Consider the following 26,721-nt stretch of genomic DNA (forward strand, 5'->3'; position numbering starts at 1 on the left):
ATGCAACCTAAAAATACGCCTGTGGCCCTGGACTCCCCAAATCAGCTTCCCTTTCCTTGTCTGCTGGAGACCCATGTAACACTGCTAAATTTCTTCTGTGAAACTTCTCCCTGTGGTTGCACCCCAGAGGTCACGGCAAGGAACCCTACAGGCTCTGCTGCCCCCCTGGCTGCAGCAGCCCCCAGGTCCAGAGTTAACTCTCAGCTGACCCTTCTATCATTAACACTTGTTTCATTCACAAAAAAATAATCCTAGAATCTCTGAATTGCTGCTTCAGTGCCAAACGTTTCAGGCTCACATGAAGGTGGTGGCTCATGTGTGACCCTTTCTGCTTGGGCTCCAGAGGTAACGGCTGCCTTTTGGAAAGGAGCAGGAGAACGAGGGGAGCAAGAGAACTGGGATGCGCAACCACAGCATCGGCGTGATGAGTTTCTCCGGTCAAACCTTCCCTCGCCCATCTCTCAGTTTTGTCTCTTCAAGCAGTATAATTACAGGTACGTTCATTATAATTATTGTAGCCTGTTTGCAAATTTCAGGTACTGGTAAGTGCTATAAAAAGTGTTTTTCTAGAGCAAAGGGATTTATAGCCCAAAGGATTGCAACATTGTACGGCAACACCCCTCCACTTCTATTAAAAAAAGCTAATAAAAGTTAAGGTGAGGCTCCTTATTTACCAGGAATCTCACTCAGGATCCCAGTTCCCACCCTCTTCAGACCATTTCAGGGCATTCTTGTCGAATGAGTCTGTCCTTTTCTGGTGGGGTTATTTTTGGAGGCTAAAGTGGAGATGGTAAACCCCAAAACTTTCTTTTGCAGGTCAGAAGCTCACAAAAGGGGAAAGTACAGGAATTTTTGAGAAATGGCCCATCTTCTGCTTCTGAGGTGACATGCCGTGATAGCAAACTCCTCTCAGCCTGGGGAAGCTACAGCAGCGGTCCCTGCGCTGGCCCGGGCAGTGGGATGGGCACGGATCGTGGCGCAGAAAGCTGCTTCGGCTGCTCTCCTGACACTGAGCTCCTCCAGCACAGCCCATTCCAAGGGGTGAATTTATTTTTTTTTAATTACTATTTTGGGCCAAGCACAATGGCAAGTTACTGTAGAGCCTTGGGACAATACACAGGAGTGGACTCCTACGAAGTCTCCTTACACTGCCCGTTCCATCACTGCTGCTATTTTACACAGCAAATAATATTTTCACACCGGCCAGGCTTTGGAAGGCAGGGGAGGAAAGGAACCAGAGCGACAGCGGTGATGTGGTCAGAGCACTTTCCTCCCTTCCAGCTCCCTGCCGAGAGGTGGTCCCAGCTCCGCTCCAGTTGGGACCACCCACAGCGTGTTGAGGTGGGACCCTCAGTGTTTCCTCTTGGAGCTCATCAGGCCTCCAGGACAAAGGTCTGGAACCACTGCGCCTTCCTCCTGAGGAGCCTGGGACTAGGTTAAGGGGCTTCCACTAGATTTAAGTAGATCTGAGCTCCCAGAAACCGACATGCAAAGCGGGGATGGGAAGAGCAGCAAGGATTCATCTCCAAACCGCCCAACCGAGGTGTTATCGCCCTCCGCCGCGCGCCGACAAGCAAATACGTGAAACATTTTGCACAGGGTTATACAGGATTTCAACGGGGAGAGAAGTCCCACCAGGCACCTGCTCACTCCAACAGACACAACCGAGCCAAGAACAGCCCCCCCAGAGCCTCGTGTTCCCGTTCCTTGGGCTCACCATCCAAACGCAATGCGTCTTTATTATCAGAATACGCTTTGCCAGCAGGATCGCCAGCCTGGATAGCAAAGCTTCGCCTCTAAGCCTTTATCTCACTTTCACACGTTTTCAAAGCCTTGTCTTCCCTAAAGATGGGACCTGGATACAAACAAGCCTTGACGGTCACCGACTTCTGCTCAGCTTTGGTGCTGATGTTGCTTTCCATGCACACGGCCAGCTGTGTCTGTGCTGAGCCCACCTAAAAGCTTCCCATCACCACTGAGCCCAGGGCAAGAACTACAGCACTCATCAGGTTCTCTAGGGTTAGGATTTACCGTCGATATTGGCGATAAGGGCTGCTACGGCAGGCTGGATGGCATCCCCGGTCAAAGCAGGACACGTGTTCAGGAAGGAGGAGATGGCTTGCAGTAAGTCTGCCAGCTTGGCTTCCACAGAAGCTGAAGTAACTTCTCCTAAAATGAGGAAGGGGAGAAATTGTGATTTTTTTTTTGCATGCATCAGCTCTTGTCCTCCTCTCTCCCAGGATGAGCTCACTGCCGCGCACCCAGTTCTTCCTTGATACTCCAGTTCTGCACAAAACAGAATGTAACGGCCGCTGAGCACCGCAGGATGCAGTGAGGATGGATGTGGCAATTGCCCGTCCTTTGTCACCTGGGCCACCCCTCCCCAAGGCTCCACACTGCTTTTTGTCCGGGTTCTACGCTGTGAGCCCTGGAGACAACCGTCCCTGCCTCCTGCTGCGGGAGCACACCCTGCCTTTGTGTCTTTCCATCCAAAGACCAACCAACCATCCAAAGATCAAGAGAAAAACACGGTCCCAAGCTGAGCACTGGGGAAGATGCTCGCCGAAAGCACCAGCCCGGGCAGGGGTAATTCCCACGTGCAGCCAGCATCACGTGGGGGCATCTCACGGAGCCAAGAGCGGCACTGCCACCGGGAGCTTGCTGGAGAAGCGTGGCCAACCCAAGTCACCCGGCGTGCCCGGGGTAAGGTCATCACCATCACCTAGAGCTCTGGGTGGGGAGACTGGGATCACTGGGATCTCCGGATGCCTCGGTGGAGAGAGTGGCGTTCCTCCAGGAGATTCCTTCTTCCAGCAAGCAGCTGAAGGGGTTTTGTTAAGGCTGCCGCGCTGTGCGAGGTTTTTGGAGCAGCACTGTGCTTGTGGTAACTCTTTTTTTTTCATCCTCAGTTTAATTTTATTAATTGGGCTCCAGCCTGGTGGATGTCCTGCAAGTACAGAGGCTGGGGGAGGGGAGAGGAGGGCAGAGGGGGAAAGCGCCAGCACGCCAGCCGGGAAAGCATGGTGCTTCTGCTGGAGCACGCATCCAGGCTGTGACACAGGCTCAGCACCCTCCCCCCGCATCCAGAGCATCACCAGCCCCAGCCCCTCTTGGGCTGGTGGCGTTTGGAGTCCTTCCCAGTGACAAATCCCAGTTTTTTTGGGGGGTGGGGGGTGTCCTCGCAGGCCCCCTTTCCTTGAGCCGGTTTAACTCACTTGGGTGTCGCTGTCAGTAGTACTTGATGTGATTTTGCATCGCTTTTTTTGGAGGAAACCCATGCACTCAGGTGGTTAAGTGCTCTGAAGTGTTACCCGTTGATGCAATTCATTACAGGAAAAGATGCTTGCATAATTAAATAGCTGTGCTGAGAGAAGCCACCCTAAATTGTCTGAGAGCCATCTAAATTCAGTGTTTTAAATAAATAAAGCAGCGAGAATGACACAGGATCACTTCTGCTGAATGTAAAATCGGCTTGTAAGCAAATTAAAAAAAAAATAAAAAAATTTACCTTTTCGGAAGAGCTCGCGGAAGTTCTGCAATTTCCTGCCGATGTTCCTCAGGTGTTTGGTGACGTGGAGCACCTCATTGGCCACGAGGTCCACGCGGCCGACACGGTGGCCAGGGGCAGTGCTGGCCCTGGTTGCCGGCCCGTTCATGGTGAGCTGGAGCACCTGCCGTGGCACCTTCCCGAGTCCAGGGGGGCTGAGGTTCTTTCTCAGGTTTTTGGGTGAACACCTCCAAAGCCCCGCGGGCCGTGAGCACAGCTGTCGCTCTTTGGGAGGAGGAGAAGCAGCATTCTGCGAAAGCAACTGGAGATGCCAGACAAAAAACTAAAAAAAACCCCCAAAACCAAAAACCCCTATGGAGGGTATGGGATGAATCCTGCTGCTCTCAGTGTTTATTCATTTTCTGACGCAGGAAAAATGTTTTCTGAGAAATGACCGATGCAAGTTTTAATTATCGAGTTTCTTCGCACCTTTTCCAGCAACTGGAGATGCCAGACAAAACACTAAAAAAAAAACCACCCAACCTATGGAGGGTATGGGATGAATCCTGCTGCTCTCACCATTTATTCATTTTCTGACGCAGGAGAGTTGCAACCACTGTTTTCTGAGAAATGACCGCCGCAAGTTTTAATTGTCGAGTTTCTTCGCATCTTTTCCAGCAAACGGAAACCTGACTTTAGGAAATTTTTTTCATAGCAAGGCTTGGACAACAACAACAACAACCCCCCGGTGTCCATATGTGCCGGCGTCGCGTTTCGCCCTCTTGGTCACCATAACATCATCTGCAAGTAAAACCGTCGGCTTAGGTGTAGGGAACGTCTTCCCTCTCCTTCATTGTCCTTCCTCAGCCAAGACACAGACGAGGAAAAAGCCATCGCCTCTCGTGAGAAATGCCCAAGTACCGCAGCGTCGCGGTGTTTGCCGGTGAAACCAGTAAATCCAGGCGTTGGGTCGGGCGACGCTATGCGCAGCCTGCGTGGGATGTGTCTGCAACCTCGGGGTGTGTGGATCTTCCACATTCCTCATGGGGGTTGTGAAATTACTCACATCCCAGGCTACCTACCACATCGAATCCATCCTCCTCACCCAGCTGTCGTTAACCCTCTGCTGCCTGAAGCCTGTGGACCGCCGCTGGGATTCCATGCGCGTCGGAGCATTTTATTCCTACGGAGCGGCCAGCCCCGTTGTAGGGAGGTTGTGTGACACAGGGAAAAGGCAAAGCAAGAATTCTGCAGCATGTTTGAAACAACAAATCTATCCGAAATGGATGCCCTGCACTGAAGGGCGTTTAGACGCTGCCCCAAGCATCCGAACACCCCCCGTTCTGTGACCCAGACACATAAATAATAAGCCCCGCGTGTGAAAGCAGAGCAAAACGTCTTAACAGTGCCGTGCGATGCGTCCATGGGGGGGGAGGTTAATCTCCGGTGGAACTTGAGATGGAGAAATAATGGTTTAAATGGGTTTTGGGTGGGATTTTTCTGCTCCTGGCAGGCAGCACGGAGTTTCAATCCAAGGGGTAGGGCTGGTAAAAATCCCCATTTCACGTCGCTGGACTTGACCTGATTTCAGGCGTCGAGCATCCTTCCATCGACACCAGAGTTCTGCGGGGCCAGTTAATCCCGGGTGACAGCGTGGCCCATTGCTTCCAGGTTCCTCACGTGTGATTTATAATTTCTTTTTTAAATACGGGCACCTGAGCTTTTGGAAGTTGCCTGAATTAAATGCAATTATGGTTTGATGGGTGCCCAGCAGCCAGTGCAGCCTCATGTCCCCAGCCGCTGCGTCCCCCGAAAGCGCTTTGGGGTTTTATTTGCACCAATTCATGCAGCGTCCGCACGCCCAAGAGCATCCCGACAGCAGCGCCGCCTTCTCCCCAAAGCAGAGTCCCTCCCAACCACTGATTTTATGGGACTTCTCCCCTTTCCCGGCCTCCTGGCCAACCTGCTGGGCAAAGGGAGGGAGGATTAAATGAGAAAACAAGTTGAGTGGAGCCGACCTCGCGTGGCCTCTCCGTCCATCCTCAACGCACACTTTGCTTCCCAGGTCCTTCACGGAGCCGGCGAAGCTTTTCTGAATCCTCTGCTGGAGAACAGGGGACCGAACCCCAGCAAATGAATGGTCCTTTTCCCCTCCCCTCACTTTTCCAGCCCCTTGACCACCGGGAGCAGGACGATGCTGCGCAGCCGGATTCCTTCGTAAACGCGATTTTTGCCCGCAGAGCATTAGATGTTGGCGTACCAAAACTGGGTACCATTTGTCCCAAAGCATTTGGCTTGGGGAAGCAGGAAGGAGGAAGCGGAGGGACGGTTCCCGGCGGATGCGCTGCCCTGGCAGCCCACGATGGGTTTGGGATTCCGCTGGGATGGGACACAGCTTCCCCACGGATCGCTGCTGCCTGCAGTGCCAGGTGCTGCGCAGCACCAGGTGGCAACTGTGCTCAGCAGATAAAAAGAAAAAACGCAGGCAAAAAGAAAAAAAGCAGATAAAAAAAAAAGCAGATAAAAAGAAAAAAGTGACAAAAAGAAAAAAAGCGGATGACAAGAAAAAGGCGGATAGAAAGAAAACAGACAAAAAGAAAAAAGCAGATGAAAAAGCAGATAAAGCGATAAAAAGAAAAAAGCAGATAGAAAGAAAACAGAAAGAAAAAAGCAGACAGAAAGAAAAAAGCAGGCAAAAAGAATAAAGCGACAAAAAGAAAAAAGCGATAAAAAAACAGACAAAAAGAAAACAAGCAGATAAAAAGAAAACAAGCAAATAAAAGAGGCGGCTGGTGCTCGGGGAGGTCACCGGGGTCACCGGGGCAGCTGCAGCGTGTGGGGACCCTGCCCCCGGCGCCCCCCGCTTTGTGTCGATTTCTCTGGGATGTGGATTTACCGTGGTGGAATGGCAGCATGAGGTGGGAGACGTAGGGCTTCTCTTCCCGCGGGTGTTTCTCTGTGCCTTCACAGCAGATTGGTTTTGCTTTTTTTTTTTTTTTTTCCAACAAAATTTTTTAAAAAAATAAAAATTTAATGTGTTTTTTTACTATCAATTTTATCAGCTGGTTAGCCAGTGGTTCGCTGAGTGCTGGTCTCCAACGGGTGCTTTTTTTCTGGTTTTGTTGGTAAATAAATGGCCCAAGGTGACTGAAAGGGAACAGAATTCCAGTTTGCCCAGTTTGTCGTTTTCGCAGTAGTGGGAACAGAGCATATTTTGCCCTAAAACAATTCACTTTTTGGAAAATTAACGTGGGTTTTGTGGACTTCTAAGGTTCTGGAGATCCCAGGCAGGGATGGTGGCCCAAGGGATGTTCCCGGCCACTTCAGCCCGGAGCTAAGACAACTCTTCGCCTTCCTCCTCCTCCTCCTCCTCCTTCTCGTCCACCTTGTACTTGAGGCGGCGGATGGGATCGGTGATGCTTCTCCTGCTCCAGTTGTCAAAATCCTCCGCCAAGAGAAAATTGCGATCCACCAGCTCAGCAGCCTCCTGCCAGTTTTGGAAGCAAGCGGGACCGGCGCGCTGGATCTCCTCCACGGCGTTGGCGGTGATCACCTCCCCAGAGGGCTTCAGCACCACCACGGTGGGCACCTCAGCCACGGCGAAGCGCAGCTCCAGCTCCCTGCAAGGGGGAAAAAACTCAAACCTCAAATGGGGAAGGGTTCGCCGTGCATCGTCCTCGGTGCTCCTCATCCTCACCACCCGGCAGGACGCGCATCGTCCTCCATGCTGTTCACCCTACAAAATTTGCTCATTTGCCCAAATTAATTAGCGTGCGGATCTCTGCAGGGCCAGTAAACAGGGATGCGGGCGCCAGATCGCGGGTGACGGGCGATGCGGGACAGCGGGGGTCGAACAGCCGCCAGCTGCTTCAAATGTGACCGCCCACCGGCTGGCCCTGTGAAAGAGCCGGGAATAATTCTTGCAATTAATTGCGGCTCGTTCTGTCGCTAATGAGGTTACAGTAAATGCGTCAGCAGTTCCAATCCGCCTGGCTGCGTCCGGTGTTCGCACCCTGTCCTGCCTGCGGGGCCGGCGGAGGCGTCTTTAGGGGCTATAAATAGCGCGGTATAAGAGGGGCATATATAAATATCCATCAGGATAGATAAATGGGTATCAGGATATATAAATAGGGAGAGATATAGATATAGATATATATCTCAGGATATATAAATAGGGATATATAAATAGGATATATATATGTATATATCAGGATATAAAAATGGGGATATATAGATATATATCAGGATATAGATATATATCAGGATATATAAATAGGGATATATATATCTATATCAGGATATGTAAATAGGGTTATATATATCTCTATATCAGGATATATAAATAGGGATGTATATATATCTCAGGATACATAAATAGGGATACATACATGCGTATCAGGATATATAAATAGGGATATATGTATCTATCTATCTCAGGATATATAAATGGGAGATATATATATATATCAGTGAAACAGCAGGATGGAGGGACGGGGCAGTATCTTTGCTTTGCAGACAGGCGCAGCCCGAGAGTTTTCCGGATTTTTCCATCAACTGATGACGCTGACGGCGCCGGCAGGGACCGAACACGAGGCAAAATGTTTGGAAAAAACGAGTCGGAAAATATTTTGGGGCCGTCGGCGTCGCCGCATACCGTTTGAAGGCGTCCGCGAAGGGCAGTGCCAGGCAGCGGCGCGGCAGGGTGCGGAGGAAGGCTCCCTGCTCTTCCTCGCTCCCATCGCATGAGACGTAGAGCAGCGCCAGCTGCGCGGCGCGCACCACGTGCCGTGGGTCCGTCAAGCGCACGAAGAACCGGCGGAGCAGCGGGACGAAGCGGCAGCAGCGCGGGCAGCGCGCCCGGCCGAAGTAGAGCAGCAGCACCCGGTTGTCCAGCGCCCGGCTCAGCTCCCGCTCCGAATCCAACCGCTCCCGCTGCCGGTCGGTCAGCAGCACCCGTCCGGCGAAGAGGGCGGCCATGGCTGGGGGAGGCCCAGGGGTCAGGGTGCGGGGGGGGGGGAAGGGGTGTGGAGACCCATGGAGCCCCCTCCCCAGCCCCGGAACCACCCCCCAGCCCCGGCCCCCCCCCCCCCCCCCCCCCCCCCCCCCCCCCCCCCCCCCCCCCCCAGAGCCCCCCCCGCCCAGCCCCCTGGAGCCACCCAGAGTCCCTCCCCCAGCCCTGGAGCCCCCTCCCCAGCCTCGGAGCCACCCAGAGCCCCCCTCCCTAGCCCCAGAGCCACCCAGAGCCCCCTCCCCAGCCCCGGAGCCCCTTCCCCAGCCCCCTGGAGCCCCCTCCACAGCCCTGGAGCAACCCGAAGCCCCCTCCCCAGCCCCGGAGCCCCCTCCCCAGCCCCCTGGAGCCACCCAGAGCCCCCCCCCAGCCCCCTGGAGCCCCGTCCCCAGCCCCGGAACCACACACAGCCCCCTCCCCAGCCCCGGAGCCACCCGGAGCCCCCTCCCCAGCCCCGGAGCCCACTGGAGCCCCCTCCCCAGCCCTGAAACCCACCGGAGCCCCCTCCCCAGCCCCGGAGCGCACTCCCCAGCCCTGGAACCCACCGGAGCCCCCTCCCCAGCCCCGGAGCGCACTCCCCAGCCGTCCGGTAGGACTGAGCGCGGATTCCCGGAGCAGCCGGTAAGCGGCTTAAGCGGGGAGGGCGGGGCCGCGCCGGGGCCGTGAGAACGGGGGTGCCAGGCCCGGGCGGTGGGAACGGGGGGTGTCGGGCCGGGCTGGGGCCGTGTGGGCCCGGGTGTGCGGATCCCGGGGCCGTGGGGTCCCGGTGCGCGGATCCCGGTGTGCAGATCCCGGTGTGCGGATTCCCGGTGTGCGGGTCCCGGGTGTGCCGATCCCAGCACCGTGGGATCCCGGTGTGCGGATCCCGGTGTACTGATCCCGGGGCCGTGGGGTCCCGGTGTGCGGAACCCGGTGTGCGGACCCGGGCGTGCGGATCTCCGGTGTGCGGGTCCCGAGTGTGCGGAGATCCCGGGACCGTGGGGTCCGGGTGTGCGGGTCCCGATGTGCCGATCCCGGGGCCGTGGGGTCCCGGTGTGCGGATCCCGGCTGTGCGGAGATCCCTAGACCGTGGGGTCCGGGGGTGCGGGTCCCGGGGGTGCGGGTCCCGGGGCCGTGGGGTCCCGGTGTGCGGGTCCCAATGTGCGGATCCCGGCTGTGCGGGTCCCCGGTGTGCCGGTCCCGAGACCGTGGGATCCCGGTGTTCAGATCCCGGTGTGCGGGTCCCGGGCGTGCGGATCCCGGTGCGTGGGATCCCGGTGTGCAGGTCCCGGGTGTGCGGGTGCCTGGTGTGCGGGTCCCGGGGCCGTGGGGTCCCGGTGTGCGGATCCCGGCTGTGCGGAGATCCCTAGACCGTGGGGTCCGGGGGTGCGGGTCCCGGGGGTGCGGGTCCCGGGGCCGTGGGGTCCCGGTGTGCGGGTCCCAATGTGCGGATCCCGGCTGTGCGGGTCCCCGGTGTGCCGGTCCCGAGACCGTGGGATCCCGGTGTTCAGATCCCGGTGTGCGGGTCCCGGGCGTGCGGATCCCGGTGCGTGGGATCCCGGTGTGCAGGTCCCGGGTGTGCGGGTGCCTGGTGTGCGGGTCCCGGGGCCGTGGGGTCCCAGTGTGCAGGTCCCGGGTGTGCGGATCCCGGTGTGCGAGTCCCGGGACCGTGGGGTCCCGGCTGTACGTGCCCGGGCCGTGGGAACCCGCCCCCCCCGCCCGGCCCCGCAGCGCTGCGGCGCCCCCAGCCCCGCCCCCCGTCCCTCCGCCCCCGCCCCCGTCCCTCCGGCCCCGCCCCCGTCCCTCCGGCCCCGCCCCTCCGCAGCGCCGCGCTGACGCCCGGTGGGCGTTCACCCACGCCGCCCAATCCGAGGCCGGGGAGCCGCAGCTCGGCCAATAGCAGCTCTGTGTTTGCCGGCGGCCCGCCCCCCAGCGGGGCGGGGCAGGAGCGGCTCGGAGCGGCCCGGAGCGGCCCGGCCCGGCTCGGCGCGGCCCGGCCCGGCGCTCCCGCCGCAGCATGCGGCCGGTGGGGCTCTGCGCCGCCGCGCTGGGCTCGCTGGGGCTGCTGCGGCTGCTGGGCGCGCCCTGGCCATGGAGCCTGGCGGCCGCGCTGGGGCTCTGCCTGGGCTCCGGCGGCTGGCGGCTGCTGCGGCTGCTGTGCCGGACGGCGCCGCGGGACATCTTGTAAGCGGGGGGGGGAGAGGGGGAGGAGGGAGGGGGGCGGAGGGGAGGGGGGGAGGGTGTGGGAGCGGGGGGGAGGGCAGGAGAGGGAGGGGTGGGAGTGGGGGGAGTGAGGGGGAGGAGGAAGGTGGGGGGGAGGGGATGGGGGCGGAGGGAGGGTTGGGGGGGGAGGGTGTGTGGGGGGCTGGGGGTTCCCCGGAGCCCCCACAAAGCCGCTCTGTTCCGCCCTGGCACGGCGAGCCGGGGACAGCTGCCAGCAGCACCCGGGCCGCCCCCCCCTTCCCCTCCCCCCGCTCTGCGGGGGCTCCGGCGCTGCCACGAGACGGCATTCCCGGGATCCGGGGGCTGTTCCCAACCCTCCTCGCGCACGATTCCGTGTTTTAATGCGGGGTAGGGGGGGGGGAAACGGCCCCCAGCCCCCGGTTCGAAGCGACACGTTTGGTTTTGAAGCGTTTATTTTTGTATCTGCGTTATCCGGGGGGGGAGGCGGGGGCGAAGGGGGTCCGCACCCCCGGAGGTCGCTGCCCCGGGACAGCGGGAACGGTGGCAACTCAACGGGTGTAACCGGGTGGTGGCTCCGCTCAGCGCTGCTGCCCCGGAGACTTCAAATAATTCTGTAGATAAAATAATTCTGTAGATAAAATAATTCTGTAGATAAAATAATTCTGTAGATAAAATAATTCTGTAGATAAAATAATTCTGTAAATAAAACAATTATGTAAATTACGGGAGGCCAAAAAAAAACAACCACCCAAAAGCCTCGTTCGAGCAGCCCCGGTTCGTTCGTTTCTCGGTTGCTTTTTGCAACATCCACAGAGCAACTCCCTTCTTGCGAAGGCACCGCTGGCTTTCCAGAGCTTGCCATCCAAGAGTAATTATCGTTATTAGTATTAATTATTAAAATCTGTGGCTCCGGGGCTGCGGCCAGGCTGTCGGTGTGAAATGACACAAAGACACCGAACAGACGCATCCCATGGGGGATAGTCGCTGCCTTTGTGAGCAAAAGCAGCGCTTGCGTTGCCAAATCTTTTTTTATTATTATTATTTTTTTCCCTAAAAGACTTAATTTACTCGTTTGAATCTTCTCTGTGGGCTCATGGAATCAGTATCGGGGTGGAGGTGGGTCCCCGGGTTGTGGCACGTGGAGGGTCCCAGCGCAGCGCCACGTGCTGTGCGATGTTGTGACACCCGCAGTGCGTCACGGCACCGGCTGGCCCCGGGTACAAGGCAATGCCGCGGCCGCCCCACCCACGTCCCTCCTCGCTGGGACCCCTGGATTCCGCCACTGACACTCTTTTTCTTTGCCGCAGCGGCCTCTCCGTGCTGTTACGCGTCAAGTACAAGCTGCGACGGCATCAAAAAGCCAAAAGCACCGTCCCCAAGATGTTCCAGGCCGTTGTCCGCCGCCACCCTGACAAAGTGGCCCTGATTTACGAAGCCACCGGTGAGCAGTGGACCTTCCGGAGGCTGGACGAGTATTCCAACGCCGTGGCCAACTACTTCCACCAGCAGGGCTACCAGCCGGGAGACGTCATTGCCATCTTCATGGAGAGTCGCCCCGAGTTCGTCGGGCTTTGGCTGGGGATGGCAAAAATCGGCGTCGAGGCGGCTCTCATCAACTTCAACCTGCGCGCCGATTCTCTGCTTTATTGCGTGACGACATCGGGCGCCAAGGCCATGATCTTCGGGGGGGAGCTGACTCCAGGTGAGCCCGCAGCCGGGCACCGCTTGAGCTCTTCGCTCGCTCCTGAGCGAGGCAGAGCTCGCAAAAGCTCAACCCAGAGGGGCGATCAAAACCAAACCCCAAAAGCTGCGTCGAGAGCCAGGGAAGACGGTAAATCTCCCCCCTCCTGGTGCCTGAGGCCCGTGGAGGCACCGTGGCCAGAGCTCAATTTCATCTGCCGGTGTCTTCCTGATTTCGCGGTGCCCAAGCTGAGCTGGCCTGCCTGTTCGCGCTGCGTGGGATGCAACAGAGTGGCCTCAGGGCTCCACCGAGCGCGTTCTTTTTTGCTGTGCTGCTGCCCTTGCCACCGCGCTTTCTGCCGCGGGGTGGGTTTGTCAGCGAGTGCTGCCTTTAAATACCTCCCCGCTTCTCTTTAATGAGCTGTTGCGCCGGTTATCGTTCGATCCGGTGGGTTTGCGATTCTGAATCATCTCCTCAAACCCGTTCCAGATGGCATGGTTGGGGGGGGGAGGCAGTTTCGTGATGTGTTTTTGCGGAGGGCTCAGCCCGAGCGCACTGGCACAGCCAGTACCTGCGCAGACGTCACAAAAGTGTTTTAAAAGAATCGCTGGTTCTTCGGGCCCTTCCGCGGTTTTGGGGATTATTCCCGGAGCGTTCCGTTCGGTTGGTGGCAAAAGTGATTTTGTCGTGCAGCAATAGCTGAGGTGAATGGGATGCTGGGCAAGAACATGGCAAAATTCTGCTCCGGTGACTACAACCCGGGCGTCGTTCCCGCAGAGACCAGACACCTCGATCCGCTGCTGAGCAGCGCGTCGAAATCGCCCCCGACGCAGATTCTGGACAAAGGTTTAGATGGTAAATTTATCAGCAGGTTTTATTTCTCGGCGCGCTGTGGGAGAGCAGGGCTGGGGGACAGCCAAATGAGAAAACGAAGTGAGGCGGAGGGGTTAAATCAGCCCAGTTTGGGCTCAAAGTGGAAGAAAAAAGGGAGGAAAAAAAAAAAAAACAATCATCCCAGTGTGAGAGCCCTTCTGCGCAGGGCGAGCGGCCGCCAGGATGTGGCCGGCCAGGACTTGCTCTGCGCTTCACCGGCGTCACTCGGTGCATCAATCTGCTGCTTCTGCCGCGCTCGGCTGCCACTAGAACCTTTCCTCGCCCATGGCGAGGACGAGGGTTGGTGCGTTGGGGTGCGGGTCGCCCATGGCGAGGACGAGGGTTGGTGCGTTGGGGTGCGGGTCGCCCATGGCGAGGACGAGGGTTGGTGCGTTGGGGTGCGGGGGGAGGCCAGGAGGATTCCCACTGCCTCTGTGTGTCCTGCTCTGGGACAGCTAAGAGCGCCCAAGGTGGGGGGCTTCGTCTGCGGTGAAGGGAACGGTGCCGCAGAGTTTTCCCTCCCTTTGGGTTCTGTTTTTTGATCTGGGAGTTGGATGCCTCTGCCCTGCCGTCAGCCACCGGTTGAGACTTTTCTTCTTGGTTGGTTTGGCGCAACGCCCGGCCGGGAGAGCTGAGCCAGCGCCGGGCCCGTTCACGCGGAGCCGTCCACGCGCGGTCCTGCAGCCGCCCTCCGGGTTCTCCCCCTGGCTGCAGCTCCACCTTTGCGTCACCCTCCGCTGCGGACGGAGCCTGGGAGGCAAAAGAAACCCCGCGGGGGTTCCCAGGCAGCTGCCCGACGCCTCGTTCTGTTCCAGATCGGCTCTTCTACATCTACACATCGGGAACCACCGGGATGCCCAAAGCCGCCATAGTGGTGCACAGCAGGTGAGAAGTGCAGCGGGCGCTTCCCTCCTGGCGCGTTTCATGCCTGCAGCGCCCGCTCAGTGCGCTGCATCCCCGCAGGTATTACCGTATCGCTGCCTTCGGTTACTACGCCTACAGGATGCGCCCCGAGGACGTTCTCTACAACTGCCTCCCCCTCTACCACTCGGCGGGTGAGCGTCCTGCCCCGTGGCGACGAGGCGCCGGCCGCCTCCTGCCCCTGCCACGCGTCCTGGCCGGTGACGGAGCCGGAGCAGCCGCGTGATCTTTGTTTTCCAGGTAACATCATGGGAGTGGGGCAGTGTTTGATCCATGGCCTGACAGTGGTGATCAGGAGGAAGTTCTCGGCCAGCCGCTTCTGGGATGACTGCGCCAAATACAGATGCACGGTGAGGGCTCCGCGGTCTGCCTGCAGTGCCCAGCGCCCGCTTCGCTGCTTTTGTTACTCGTGTCCCGATAATTCCCTGCCCCTCATCGGGTATCGAGGTGGCAGCGCTGCCGCGTTGGGCGCACAGGGTTTTGGAAAAGGTCTTTGATCCGTCTGAGAATCACAGAGTTGTTGAGGTCACAGAAGACCTCTGGGGTTATCGAGTCCAACTGTTCACCTGGCGCTGCTGAGGCCACCGCGTCCCTCAGTGCCGTGGCTGCACGTCCTCTAAATCCCTCCCCGGCCGGTGCCGCCACAGCTTCCCCGGGCAGCCTGTTCGGTGCTGGACATCCCTCCAGGTGGAGGAATTTTCCTGAAAATCCGACCTAAGCCCACCCCCCCGGGTGCAACTTGAGGCCATATCCCATCGTGTGGGGGAAAAGCCCGACCCCCACCTTGCTGCTGCCCCCCCTCAGGCAGCCGCAGGGAGCGAGGATCTTCCCCCTCCCCACTTTTTCTCCAGGTGGGACCCCCCCAGCCCCTTCCCCAGCCCCGCTGCCCACCTCTGGACACACTCCAGCCCCTCCACATCCCCTCCTGGAGTAAGGGGCCCAACGCTGACCATGGGATCCAAGGTGCGGCCGCCCCAGCGCTGAGCACAGGGGGACGATGGCCACCCTGGTCCTGCTGGCCACACTTTGTCTGACACAAGCCAGGCTGCTGCTGGGCACGTTGCTGGCCGCCAGGCAGCCCCCCAGGCAGCTCCCCCACCTCGGGGGGTGGTTGTGACCCAGGTGCAGGACCCATCCCGGAGCCCAGTTGAACCTCTGGGCCCATCCACCTTGGGGCAGATCCACACTCCGACAAAGGGAGCACTCGATCCCCTCGAGCGGATTGTGGGTATGGGCAGGGAAGGGGGCTGCCCCGGTGCCCACCCACCAGCAGGGTTCAGCTCTGGCCGCGGCGCATTGGGCCCAGCCATTCTCCAGGCGAATCCTGTGCGAAGCGCTGTCAGAGGCCTCTCTGAGTCCAACACCCGACGTCGCCTCCCGCCCTGATTTGGGAGTTGTGGAGATTTAAAAACTTGTGGCCTTTAAAACATGCATTTGCGCCCGTCGCTGTAGCAGGAGGGCTCTGCCAGCTCGTGTCCGTGTTAGGAATCCCTGCGCAGGAATTCTCTGGGCAGCTCGTAGCCAGTAAACAAACACCCAACCCCCCCACCCGTCAGCGTTACCTTCTAATTTAAGCAGATTTCTCTCTCTGTATTCATCCAGCCCTTCCCTCGCCAGCGGTACTACAGCCAGTAACTGGATCTCCCCCCCGAACCGTGCTTTGCAGTTGGTTCCCCTCATCTTTCTGGGGATCTTCCAGCACGAGGGCATCGTTCATGTGTTTTCCCACTGCAGGATCCCTCCCGTGCGGGTTCCCGAGGGCAGGAACCGCTTCCCCTCCGCCCCTTCTGTGACCTGAACTCGTGGCTGCTCGCGGTTTATCAAAGCACCCGGCGCGTCCGATTCCATGGGGCACACCGACACCGGTGGCCTCGCTGTCAGCTTTCTCCAGGGCGCAGTAAACGCCGCCCGAAGCCTGAGCTGTGTTTTTGTGTTTACTGCTTCAGATTATTCAGTATATCGGGGAAATCTGCAGGTACCTCCTGAACCAGCCGGTCCGAGAGTCAGAAACCCAGCACTGCGTGCGGCTGGCGGTGGGCAACGGCCTGAGACCCACCATCTGGGAGGAGTTCACAAAGCGCTTCCGAATTAAGCAGATCGGGGAATTCTACGGTGCCACCGAGTGTAACTGCAGCATCGCCAACCTGGATGGAAAGGTGGGGGGACCCCGCCGCCCCTGGGGGGGCCACACGGGAAGGAGGGTGCTTCTGCTGCTTCCTGGCCGGTGATGGAGGTGGGAACGCACCAAAAACCCGTGGAAATGTTTTGTTTTGGCTGAATTTTTCCTGTTGAATGGAAAGGGAGGGAAGACTGGGATTTCCAGAGGGCAATGATGCAAGACCTAAATCGTTCTGTGGGTTTTTTGGTTTGTTTTTTTTCCCTCTTCTGGAAGGTCGGTGCCTGTGGCTTCAACAGTCGGATTTTGCCCAACGTTTATCCCATCCGTTTGGTGAAGGTGAATGAGGACACAATGGAGCTGATCCGGGATGCCAGTGGGCTCTGCATCCCCTGTCGCCCCGGTGAGCCTCAGCCCCCATAAATAATCGCAGCTTTTTGTTTGGAAACCCCTCGTCCGTGACAGCTGTGGCTGGTTTTGGGGGGTTCTGGTGTTGCGGCCAGGTTTTCCCTGCCGGTTCTTTCATCCGACGACACGTCAGTTTGGCGACCGAACGTCTTTTGGTGGGCACAACGTTGAGCTCGTTGTGACACATCGTCGTCGCCTTGCTCATTTCCCACAGGAGAGCCGGGATTACTGGTCGGTCAGATCAATCAGCAGGATCCCCTGCGCCGCTTCGATGGCTACGTCAGCGAGAGCGCCACCAACAAGAAGATTGCTTACAACGTCCTGCGGAAAGGGGACCAGGCGTACCTGTCCGGTATGGCCCGCGGGCTGCCCCCCGCGCAGGGGGTCTCGAGAGACCCCAGTGTGGGGTTTCTTCCTTGGAGAGGAGCAGAGGTGTTAGTGCTTTGAGCTGTTGGGCTGCACGGGATCAGATAAGAAATGAACTTTTTGGAGAGGCGTTTGTCCCAGCTCCCGTTCCTTCCATGACGCGGAGGCGCGGGGCAGGGCAGTGTGGAGCCACCAAATACCCCCCTGGGGGGAGGGGAACAGCACGTGGGGGCGGTGCAGCGGTGCTGAGCGCTGACAAACTCGGGTCCTGAGGTGACTTATTATTTGGTGTCTCCTCTTCCCCCCTCGCAGGAGACGTGCTGGTGATGGATGAGCTGGGCTACATGTACTTCAGAGACCGCAGTGGGGACACCTTCCGCTGGCGAGGGGAGAACGTCTCCACCACAGAGGTGGAAGGAACGTTGAGTCACATCCTGAACCAGACGGACGTGGCGGTGTACGGGGTGGAAGTGCCAGGTGCGGCGGCACGTGGGAGCGCTCGGGGGGAGTGGGGCTCGGAGCTTCGGGCGTCAAACCAGGTTTTCCTCGGCACATTGGCGCTTCGCATCGGCTGGGCGCATCCCGCTGCCACCCACACTCTCCTCTGGCGTTTCAGGGGTGGAGGGCAAAGCCGGGATGGCGGCGATCGCGGATCCCAAGGCTAAAGTGAACCCCAACATGCTGTACCAGGAGCTGCAGAAGGTGTTGCCTTCCTACGCCTGGCCCGTCTTTCTCCGGCTCCTGCCCCAGGTTGACACCACAGGTATCGGGGACCGGCTGCTCTGGGAATGTTCAGATCCCAGCGGATCCTGGCCGCCGGCTTCGGGGTGGAATGGCGGTGCAGCGGGTGCAGGAACGCGGCTGGCAAAAATGGTGCTCGTCGTTGGGTCCTAAACAAGGAACCAGCTACTTCTGGGCCCTTGGAGAAAGAAAAAAAGGCACTTTAAACAAATATATTTATATATATATAAACACATACAGAGGTAAAAAAATACGTAAAAATATACACAGAGGTAAAAAGACGTAAAAATATACACAGAGGTAAAAAAAAGAAACATAGAAAGGTAAAAAAAATACATACACAGGTAAAAAACCCCACATAAATATATATACAAAGGTAAAAATAAAAGTATAAAAATACGTATAGAGGTAAAGAAAATATACAAAAATATATTCAAAGGTAAAATAATACAAAAATAGGTATAGAGGTAAAAAAACATATAAAAGTATATTCAAAGATAAAAAGTATATAAAAATACATCTAAAGGTAAAAAAGTGCATATAAAAGCACATATCAAATAAAAAAAAAAAATATAAAAGCAGGTCCCAAGGTGAAACCCCCGGCCTGCCGGCCCCACAGGTCTCCCCTGTGCCCCCGCCAGGCTGCCGCGCTCGGTGTCCCCTTTCCCAGCCGTTTCCTGGGTCCTTTCCCGTTGGGAATGGCTGGCAAAGCCGCACGTGGGCAGGCTTCCCGCTTTGATTTCTCCGTTTCTCCGTCCCCAGGTACCTTTAAGATCCAGAAAACACGCCTGCAGCGGGAAGGCTTCGACCCGCAGCAGACCTCCGACCGCCTCTATTTCTTGGATCTGAAGCTGGGGAGATACGTCCCGTTGGACGAGCGCCTTCACCAGCGGATTTCCTCTGGGAAAGTGGCTTTGTGACCTGGCCTGGCTGCGGGGCCCATGCTGGCGACCCTGAGGACCCCCCCCCCGAGCACACTGATGCCCCTTAACCCGCCCTTACACCTCTAGAGAGTATTTTTGTAACTGCCACCGGCTCGGGACAGGGGGCAACAGGGCCATATTTATTTACCGGGCTACCGGTGCCCCGTGGGGGCTTCTCCCCACTCCCTCTCCAGCCTTAACCCCCCCCTTAGATGAGTTTTTTGTAACCGTAGGTCGCGTTCTATCCACCCGCGACCGTGCTCTTAGGGCTGTGAGGACATTAAAACACCAAGTGACTGCTGGTGCTGTGGTGGCCCTGGGGAGGCCCGGGCCATGGCAGGGAGGCATAGGAAGCGCATGGCCGGGTGGCAAGGAGGCCTGAGCCGTGCATTCATTGCCTGGCAGTGGGGAGGTCTAGGCCATGGTGGGGAGGCCTGGGCTGCACATTGCCAGGCAGTGGGGAGGCCTGAGCCGCACCAGGGAGGCGTAGGCCATACATTGCCTGACAGTGGGGAGGCCTAGGCTGTGGCGGGGAGGCCTAGTCTGCACATTGCCAGGCAGTGGGGAGGCCTAGGCCACGGTGGAGAAGCCTGAGCCACAGTAGGGAGGCCTAGGCCACGGCAGGGAGGCCTGGGCTGTACATTGCCTGATGGTGAGGAGGCCTAGGCTGCAGCAGGATGGCCTGAGCCACAGTGGGGAGGCCTAGGCTGTACATTGCCAGGCAGGGGGGAGGCCTAGGCCGCGGTGAAGAAGCCTGAGCTGCAGTGGGGAGGCCTAGGCCATGGCAGGGAGGCCTGGGCCACAGCGGGGAGGCCTAGGCTGCGCATTGCCAGGAAGCGGGAAGGCCTGGGCTGCAGCAGGGAGGCCTAGGCCGTGGTGGAGAGGCCTGGGCTGCGCTTTGCCAGGCAGTGGGGAGGCCAAGGCCGTGGTGGAGAAGCCTCAGGCGTGGCGGGGAGGCCTAGGTCGCACGTTGACTGGCAGCGGGGAGGCCTGGGCCGCGCGTTGCTAGGCGACGGCGCGGCGCGCAGGACACGCGTCACTTCCGGCGCGCCGCCGGCGGTGCGGCCATGGCGGGGCAGGCGCCGCGGGTGTTCCCGTCGCCGCGGGAGCTGGGCCCGGCGCTAGCGGGACTGGTGGCCCAGCGGGCGGCGGACGCGGCCGAGCGCTTCGCGCTGGGGCTGTCCGGGGGCAGCCTGGTGGAGCTCCTGGCCCGGGAGCTGCCCGCCGCGCTGGCCGCCGCCCCCCCCCGCCGCCCCCTGGCTGCTGGCGCTCTGCGACGAGCGGCTGGTGCCGCCCGGGCACCCCGACAGCACCGGCGGCGCCTACGAGGTGAGCGGGGCCGGGGCTCCCCTCCCCCCGCCTGGGCCCCCCCTCCCCCCCGCCTGGGCCCTCCTCACCGGCCGCCCCCGCAGGCCCAGCTGCTGCCGCGCCTGCCCACGCCCCCGCCGCGGATGCTGGCCCCGCGCCCCGGGCTGCGCCCCGCCGCCGCCGCCGCCGACTACGCCGAGCAGCTGCACCAGGTACCGGCCGCGGGAGCTGCGGCCCGCGGGGTGGCGCCCAGAACGGCCCGGCCCCGCTCGCCCCTCCCCCCGACCCGCTTCCCCCGATCCGGCCCCGCTCCTCCCGGCCCGGCCTGGCCCCGGCCCAGCCCCCTCTCCTCCCGCAGGCGTTCCCCGGCCAAGCCGTGCCGGTCTTCGACCTGCTGGTGCTGGGGGTGGGCCCGGACGGACACACCTGCTCGCTCTTCCCCGACCACCCCCTGCTCCAGGTGAGCCCGCGCCAGGGGGGTACCCTGACCCCGGGGGTACTGTGGAACAGGGGGTGCCACAACCCAGAGGGATGCCGTGACCCAGGGTGGGCTGGGGGTGCTGCCGGGACCCCGAGATGCTCTGACCCAGAGGGTGCCATGACCCCGGGGGGTGCCCTGACCCAGGAGGTACCGTGGATGAGGGTGTGCCACGACCCAGAGGGATGCCATGACCCGGGGGGGGGGGGGGCTGCCTGGACCCCGGGATGCTCTGACCCAGAGGGTGCCATGGGTCAGGAGGTGCCATGACTCCGGGGGGTGCCCTGACTGCGGGATACCTTGACCCCAGGATACTCTGACCCCTGGGGATGCCACAACCCTGGCACCCTTGCCGTTACCACGGTGTTTCCATCAGTAACTCTGGAGTCACATCTGGCAGCCGCTCCCGGTCTGGGGCCGTCGTGGTTTAACGAACAGAGAGGAAGAACAAGGCGGTTGCGGGGAGATAAAAAGCAGTGGCTGGCGTTGGCATTGCCATGTCCTCTGCTTCCTTCTTTCCCCATTTTTCCCAATTCGGGAAGTTTGGCAGGCAATAAGAGAGAAGTGCTCTGCTTGCAGGGTGATGCGGGAGCCCTGTGCCCCGGTTGGGGTCAGGGTCGCACCCCTGATTCAGTTTTTTCTATTTTACTTCTCTTTTTGCCTTTGTTTCGCTCCAACAGGAGGATGAGAAAATCGTGGCTGCTATCACTGACTCGCCGAAGCCACCACCGGAGCGAGTCACACTGACCCTGCCCGTGCTGAACGCTGCACGGATGGTGGTCTTCGTGGCCACGGGGGAAGGCAAAGCTGCTGTTGTAAAGGTCGGGACCCAAAATGCTTGTTTTTTTAACAAAAATGTGGGGCGCTGCAGGGGGGGCGAGCGGCTAAGGGGTTTCAGTCAGCGCCAAAGCGTGTCCAGTGTGAGGTCCCCGCTGCCGGCCGCGTGGCTGAGACACACTCCCTCTCTCCCAACAGCGCATTTTGGAAGGTGATGAGGAAAACCCCCTTCCCGCGGCGCGTGTCCGGCCTGGCTCCGGCCAGCTGTGCTGGTTCCTGGACGAGGCGGCAGCCAAGGAGCTGACCATCCCCCTCGACAAACATCCCGGCTAGAGCTGGCTGCCGGCCAGGGCATCCCGTGGCACCGCACCATTCCAGGCAGAGAACACTCCATTCCAGCGTAGCGCTCTGCTGCAGTGCGGAATGCACTTTTTTTTATCCATTCCCTCTTTTTTTCTGGAGCAAATGGGCTTTGCCCAGCACAGAGTTCCACGTAGTAATTCCTTCGGTTCAGCGGGTGGAACCGCAGCTTGTTTCGGTGGCTGTGACGCGGTATCAAATGGGCAGATTTCAGCTCTTCGCCTGGTTCTTTCTCCGCCTGTAGCTGAGGGAGCCGAGAGTGGGCGCGGGGACGGCCGGGGGCCGCCCGGTGCAGGTGACGCTGGTTCCCCTCCCTCCTCCGTTGGGTTTGTCCGTGTGCCTCCCGCCTTGAACCGCGCCGGGCTCTCTCCTGCAGCTGAGCGGCGGCGGCTCCTTCCCGGCCGGTTTTTCACGTGCCTGCGCCGGTAGCGGTACAGGCCCCCGGGGCGGGGGCGTGGCCAGGATAGGGGGCGTGCCCAGGGCGGGGGTCGCGCCCAAGGTAGGGGAGCGGCCCCGGGCGGGGGCGTGGCCAGGGTGGGGGAGTGAACCCGGACGGGGCGTGGCCAGAACGGGGGGCGTGCCCAGGCGGGGAAGTGGCCCAGGGCAGGGGAGTGGCCAGAGCGGGGGGCGAGGCCAGAGCGGGGTCGTGCCTACGGCGGGGGAGTGACCAAAGCGGGGGGCGAGCCTACGGCGGGGGCGTGGCCCACGGCAGGGGAGTGGCCAGAGCGGGGGGCGGGCCCCGGGGCGGGGGAGCGGCCCGGGACAGGAGACGTGGCCCGAGCGGGGGGCGTGGCCAGAGCGGGGAAGCGGGCCGGGGCAGGGGCGTGGCCAGAGCGGGGGGCGTGCCCAGGGCGGCGGCCCAGGATGGCGGCGGCGCGGCCGTGGCCGCTGCTGCTGCTGCTGCTGGTGGCGGGGCCGGGCCCGTGGCGGGGCCCGTGGCGGGGCCTGGGCCCGGTGCCGGCCGCCGGGTACTTCCCCGAGGAGCGCTGGAGCCCCGAGTCGCCGCTGCAGCCGCCGCGCGTGGTCGTGGCGCTGCTGGCGCGGAACGCGGCCCACGCGCTGCCCACCACGCTGGGGGCGCTGGAGCGGCTGCGGCACCCGAAGGAGCGGACGGCGCTCTGGTACGGGGGGGAGGGGCACGGGGGGTGCATGGGGGGGCAGGGGCATGGGGGGACAAGGGGAGGGGGCATGGGGGGGGCAGGGACACATGGGTGGGGGTGGCAAGGGGTGGGACGGATATGATGTGAGGAACGGGGACACGAGGGGGGGGACACCCGGGGGGGGGGGGGCAGGCAGCTGGGGTGGCACACGGGGACCCCGGGGAGGCGGGTGGGGGAGGGGCAGGGAGCCGGGGGGGAGGACACCCAGGGACATGCCCCCCCCCCACGTGCCGCAGGGTGGCCGTGGACCACAGCGAGGACAACACGACGGCGCTGCTGCGGGAGTGGCTGGTGCGCGTGCAGGGGCTGTACCACCGCGTGGAGTGGCGGCCGGCGGAGGAGCCGCGGTGAGTGGGGGGGCTGTGGGCACTGGGGGGGGCGGGGCACAGGTTTGGGGGGTCCCTGGGAGCTGGGGGTGCCCAGGTTGGGGGGCTCCCTGTGGGTGCCTGCTCTCCGGGGCTCCCCCCAGCATGGGCGGGCGGGTGGGTGGGTGCTGTGGGGCAGGACGGGGTGCTGGCGGGTGCTGTGGGGCAGGAGGGGGCGCTGTGGGGCAGCTGTGGGGCAGGAGGGGGCAGCTTTTGGGCAGGAGGGGGCGCTGTGGGGCAGCTGTAGGGCAGCTGTGGGGCAGGAGGGGGCGCTGGTGGGTGCTGTGGGGCAGCTTTTGGGCAGGAGGGGGCGCTGTGGGGCAGGAGGGGCAGCTGTGGGGCAGCTGTGGGGCAGGAGAGCAGCCTCCCCCCAGGTCGTACCCCGACGAGGAAGGCCCCAAGCACTGGTCCCCCTCCCGCTACGAGCACGTCATGCGGCTGCGGCAGGCGGCGCTGGAGGCCGCCCGCGCCATCTGGGCCGATTACCTGCTGGTAAGGGGGGTCCCGGGGGGGGTGCCGGGGGGGAGGGGCGGGCGCTCACCCCCCTGACGGTGCTGCCGGGCAGTTCCTGGACGCTGACAACGTGCTGATCAACCCCGACACGCTGGGGCTGCTGATGGCGGAGAACAAGACGCTGGTGGCACCCATGCTGGACTCGCGCGCCGCCTACTCCAACTTCTGGTGCGGGATGACGCCGCAGGTGAGAGCTGGGGGGGCTGGGGGCTGGAGACCCGGGGGGCCGCATGCTCTGGGTCCCCTGGGTGCCACGTACTCTGGATCCCTGGGTGCCAGGACCCCTGGGTGCCACATGCTCCAGGTCCCCTGGGTGCTGTGTCCTCTGGGTGCCGCATCCTTTGGGCATCATGTCCTCCGGGTCCCCTGGGTGCTGGGTCCCCTGGGTGCCACGTGCTCTGGGACCCCTGGGTGCTGGGTCCCCTGGGTGCCACGTGCTCCGGGACCCCTGGGTGCTGGGTTCCTTGGGTGCCACGTGCTCTGGGACCCCTGGGTGCCGGGTCCCCTGGGTGCCACGTGCTCTGGGACCCCTGGGTGCTGGGTCCCCTGGGTGCCACGTGCTCTGGGACCCCTGGGTGCCACGTGCTCTGGGACCCCTGGGTGCTGGGTCCCCTGGGTGCCACGTGCTCTGGGACCCCTGGGTGCCACGTGCTCTGGGACCCCTGGGTGCTGGGTCCCCTGGGTGCCACGTGCTCTGGGACCCCTGGGTGCTGGGTCCCCTGGGTGCCATGTGCTCTGGATCCTCCAGGATCCCTGCATAGCACATTCTCTGGGTCCCCTGGGTGCCGGGTCCCCTGGGTGCCCCCTGCTCTGGATCCTCCAGGATCCCTGGGTACCACATCCTCTGGGTCCCCTGGGTGCTGTGTCCCCTGGGCGCCCCGTGCTCTGGATCCTCCGGGATCCCTGGGTGCTGGGTTCCACGGGCGCTGTGGCCGGGCGCCCAGGCAGCTGGCTCCCCCGCAGGGTTACTACCGGCGCACACCAGCGTACCTGCCCATCCGGCGGCGGGAGCGGCGCGGGTGCTTTGCGGTGCCCATGGTGCACTCCACCTTCCTGCTGGACCTGCGCAGGGCGGCCTCGCGGGCGCTCGCCTTCTACCCACCGCACCCCGACTACACCTGGCCCTTCGATGACATCATCGTCTTCGCCTTCTCCTGCCGCCAGGCAGGTGAGGAGCCGGGGGGGGGAGGGGCCTTGGCTCGGATTGACCTTGGCTTTGGCCTGCTTTCACCCTTGGCCATGGGTTGGTATTGACCTTGGCCTTGGGTTGGTTTTGATCTTGGTTTGGTCGTGCGTCAACCTTGGCCATGAGTTGGGCATTGACCCTTGGCCATGGGGTGGTAGTGACCTTGGCCTTGTGGTGGTTTTGACCTTGGCTTGGTCCTGCCTCAACCTTGGCCATGGGTTGCGTTGACCTTGGCCTTGGGTTGGCGTTGACTTTGGCGTTGACCTGCCCTGACCGTGACTTTGGGCTGGTCTTGAGTCTTGACCTTGGGTTTACCCTGTCTTGACCTTGGCGTTGGCCTGCCCAGACCTTGACCTTGACATTGCCCTGCTGTAACCTTGGGTTTGCCCTGCCTTAACCTTGACCCTTGTCCTGCCGTGACCTTGTCGTTGCCCCTGCCCTTGGCGTTGGGCTCAGCCCGGCATTCGGTCCCATCTGGCTTCACTTCGACTGGTGGCCGCTCAGCTCGGGGGTGGCTCAAGGTCAAGGTCAGGTCCCTCCCGGCGCCAGCCCCAGCCCCCGCATGTCTCAGCCTGGCCCCAAGGTCGGGTTCGGGGCTCAGCCGGGCGTTCGTGGGCGCTGGGCTCCAGGGTGGCTTCAAGTTGAACCTCAGGCTGGGTTCAAGTTCAACTTCAGGTCCGGGCTGGGTTCCCGTCAGCCCATCGTTAACTTGAGCTGTGACCCGGCTTGAGTTCAACTTCGTGGGCGCTGAGCTCCAGCCTGGATTCAAGTTCAAGTTCATCCTGGTTTAACGTTCAGGTTCAGTTCAGGTCAGGTTCAGGTTCAGGTTCAAGCCCAGGTCCAGGCTGGGGTCCCATCAGCCCCGTCATTAATTTTAGCTGCGACCCGGCTTCATTTCGACTTTGTGGGCGCTGAGCTCCAGGCTGAGCTCCAGGTTCCAGCTCAGGGGGGTTCAAGTTCAAGTTCAAGTTCAGGCTGGCTCAGCCGGGCTGCCCCTCCCCCCCTCCCCTTTCCAGAGGTCCAGATGTTCGTCTGCAACCGGGAGGTGTACGGTGTTCCTGCCGGTGCCGCTGCGCTCGCACAGCACCCTGCAGGATGAGGCCGAGAGCTTCCTGCACGTCCAGCTGGAGATCATGGGTGAGCCTGGGGGGGGGGAGAACTCCGGGGGGGGGCAAGTGGGGGCTCGTTGGACCCCCCCCATCCAGCAGCTGGGTGTCCCCCCCTTGCCCCCCCACAGTGAAGCACCCCCCGGCGGAGCCGTCGCCCCACGTCTGGGTGCCCCCCAAGGTCCCCCGACAAGATGGGCTTCGACGAGGTGAGTCAGGGGTGGTGGTGGGGGGGGGGTCCTGGGGGGTCCACTCCCCCCCCCCTCCCCCCAGCATTGGCACTGGGGGGATTTGCTCCCCACTTTGGGATTTTTGGGGTGTTTTTCCCCCATTTTTCCAGGATTTCAGGGCAATTTCCCCGCGTTCCTCTGGATGCTGGTTCCCTCTCCTTGAATTTTTTGGTTTTTTTCCCCTTTTTTCTTTATTTTTAGATTTTTTTTTTTTTTCCCCCGTCTTGACTTTTTGGGGTCGTTTTCCACTCTCGTGTGGATTTTAGGGTCCCCCTTCTCTCTCCTCGATTTCTTCGGGGGTTTTCCCCCTGTCCCCTTGATTTTTTGGGGTTATTTTCTGGATTTTGCGCGCACACACACAACACACCCCTCAGATTTTGGGGCTTTTTTCCTCTTACCTTCTGGATTTTGAGTTTTTTTCCCCATTCCTTCCTAATTTTTTTGTGTGTTTCCCCCCTCTCTTCTGGATTTTGGGTTTTTTTCCTCCCATCTTCTTGATTTTTGATGTGCTTCTCCCGTATTTCTGCATTTTGGGGGTTTTTTTTTCCTCC

General features: G+C 60.8%; 4 protein-coding genes across 5 annotated transcripts; 3 read left to right on the plus strand and 1 right to left on the minus strand.

Annotated features, from left to right (window-relative positions):
• Positions 1–6,819: 6,819 nt before the first annotated feature.
• NXNL1 (nucleoredoxin like 1) lies at positions 6,820–9,017 on the minus strand. Its single transcript, XM_080409663.1, has 3 exons — positions 8,991–9,017; positions 8,142–8,466; positions 6,820–7,107 (listed from the first exon to the last, which is right to left on the minus strand). The coding sequence occupies exons 2-3, from the start codon at positions 8,462–8,464 to the stop codon at positions 6,822–6,824; spliced, it is 609 nt and encodes a 202-aa protein (XP_080265789.1). The 5' UTR covers positions 8,465–8,466; positions 8,991–9,017; the 3' UTR covers positions 6,820–6,821.
• Positions 9,018–10,410: 1,393 nt separating this feature from the next.
• SLC27A1 (solute carrier family 27 member 1) lies at positions 10,411–18,988 on the plus strand. Of its 2 annotated transcripts, none has more exons than XM_080409651.1 (12): positions 10,411–10,658; positions 11,966–12,360; positions 13,033–13,194; positions 14,028–14,097; positions 14,176–14,267; positions 14,374–14,483; positions 16,080–16,289; positions 16,526–16,652; positions 16,872–17,009; positions 17,336–17,500; positions 17,640–17,786; positions 18,527–18,988. In XM_080409651.1, exons 1-12 carry the CDS (start codon positions 10,492–10,494, stop codon positions 18,682–18,684), a joined length of 1,941 nt encoding a protein of 646 aa, XP_080265777.1. In that variant the 5' UTR covers positions 10,411–10,491; the 3' UTR covers positions 18,685–18,988. The 2 variants fall into 2 exon arrangements, with proteins under 2 accessions (XP_080265777.1, XP_080265778.1); XM_080409652.1 differs by having other exon boundaries at positions 14,215–14,267.
• Positions 18,989–19,184: 196 nt separating this feature from the next.
• On the plus strand, positions 19,185–21,823 carry PGLS (6-phosphogluconolactonase). The gene is given in 6 exon segments (XM_080409662.1): positions 19,185–19,933; positions 19,935–20,016; positions 20,100–20,207; positions 20,354–20,455; positions 21,154–21,294; positions 21,449–21,823. Coding segments are annotated over 6 exon segments (747 nt in total). The 5' UTR covers positions 19,185–19,754; the 3' UTR covers positions 21,584–21,823.
• A 595-nt stretch (positions 21,824–22,418) lies between these two features.
• Positions 22,419–26,396, plus strand: COLGALT1 (collagen beta(1-O)galactosyltransferase 1). Its single transcript, XM_080409655.1, is given in 9 exon segments — positions 22,419–22,731; positions 23,007–23,117; positions 23,510–23,627; positions 23,701–23,835; positions 24,612–24,816; positions 25,851–25,888; positions 25,890–25,971; positions 26,072–26,124; positions 26,126–26,396. Coding segments are annotated over 9 exon segments (1,245 nt in total). The 5' UTR covers positions 22,419–22,474; the 3' UTR covers positions 26,372–26,396.
• The last annotated feature ends 325 nt before the right edge of the window (positions 26,397–26,721 follow it).

Source organism: Falco punctatus (genome assembly GCF_963210335.1).
Source record: "Falco punctatus genome assembly, chromosome: 13".
NCBI lineage: Eukaryota > Metazoa > Chordata > Aves > Falconiformes > Falconidae > Falco > Falco punctatus.

What these genes read in the sequence shown, in the direction of transcription:
- NXNL1 (XM_080409663.1), bottom strand. Translation starts at nt 8,464, where the DNA reads ATGGCCGCCCTCTTCGCCGGACGGGTGCTGCTGACCGACCGGCAGCGG. An exon ending in TTCGCGGACGCCTTCAAACG is followed by an intron (nt 7,108 to 8,141) that starts GTATGCGGCGAC and finishes TCCCCCTTGCAG; the next exon opens with GGAGCTGGAGCTGCGCTTCG.
- SLC27A1 (XM_080409651.1), top strand. Translation starts at nt 10,492, where the DNA reads ATGCGGCCGGTGGGGCTCTGCGCCGCCGCGCTGGGCTCGCTGGGGCTG. An exon ending in GCCATAGTGGTGCACAGCAG is followed by an intron (nt 14,098 to 14,175) that starts GTGAGAAGTGCA and finishes GCATCCCCGCAG; the next exon opens with GTATTACCGTATCGCTGCCT. An exon ending in GCGCCAAATACAGATGCACG is followed by an intron (nt 14,484 to 16,079) that starts GTGAGGGCTCCG and finishes TTACTGCTTCAG; the next exon opens with ATTATTCAGTATATCGGGGA.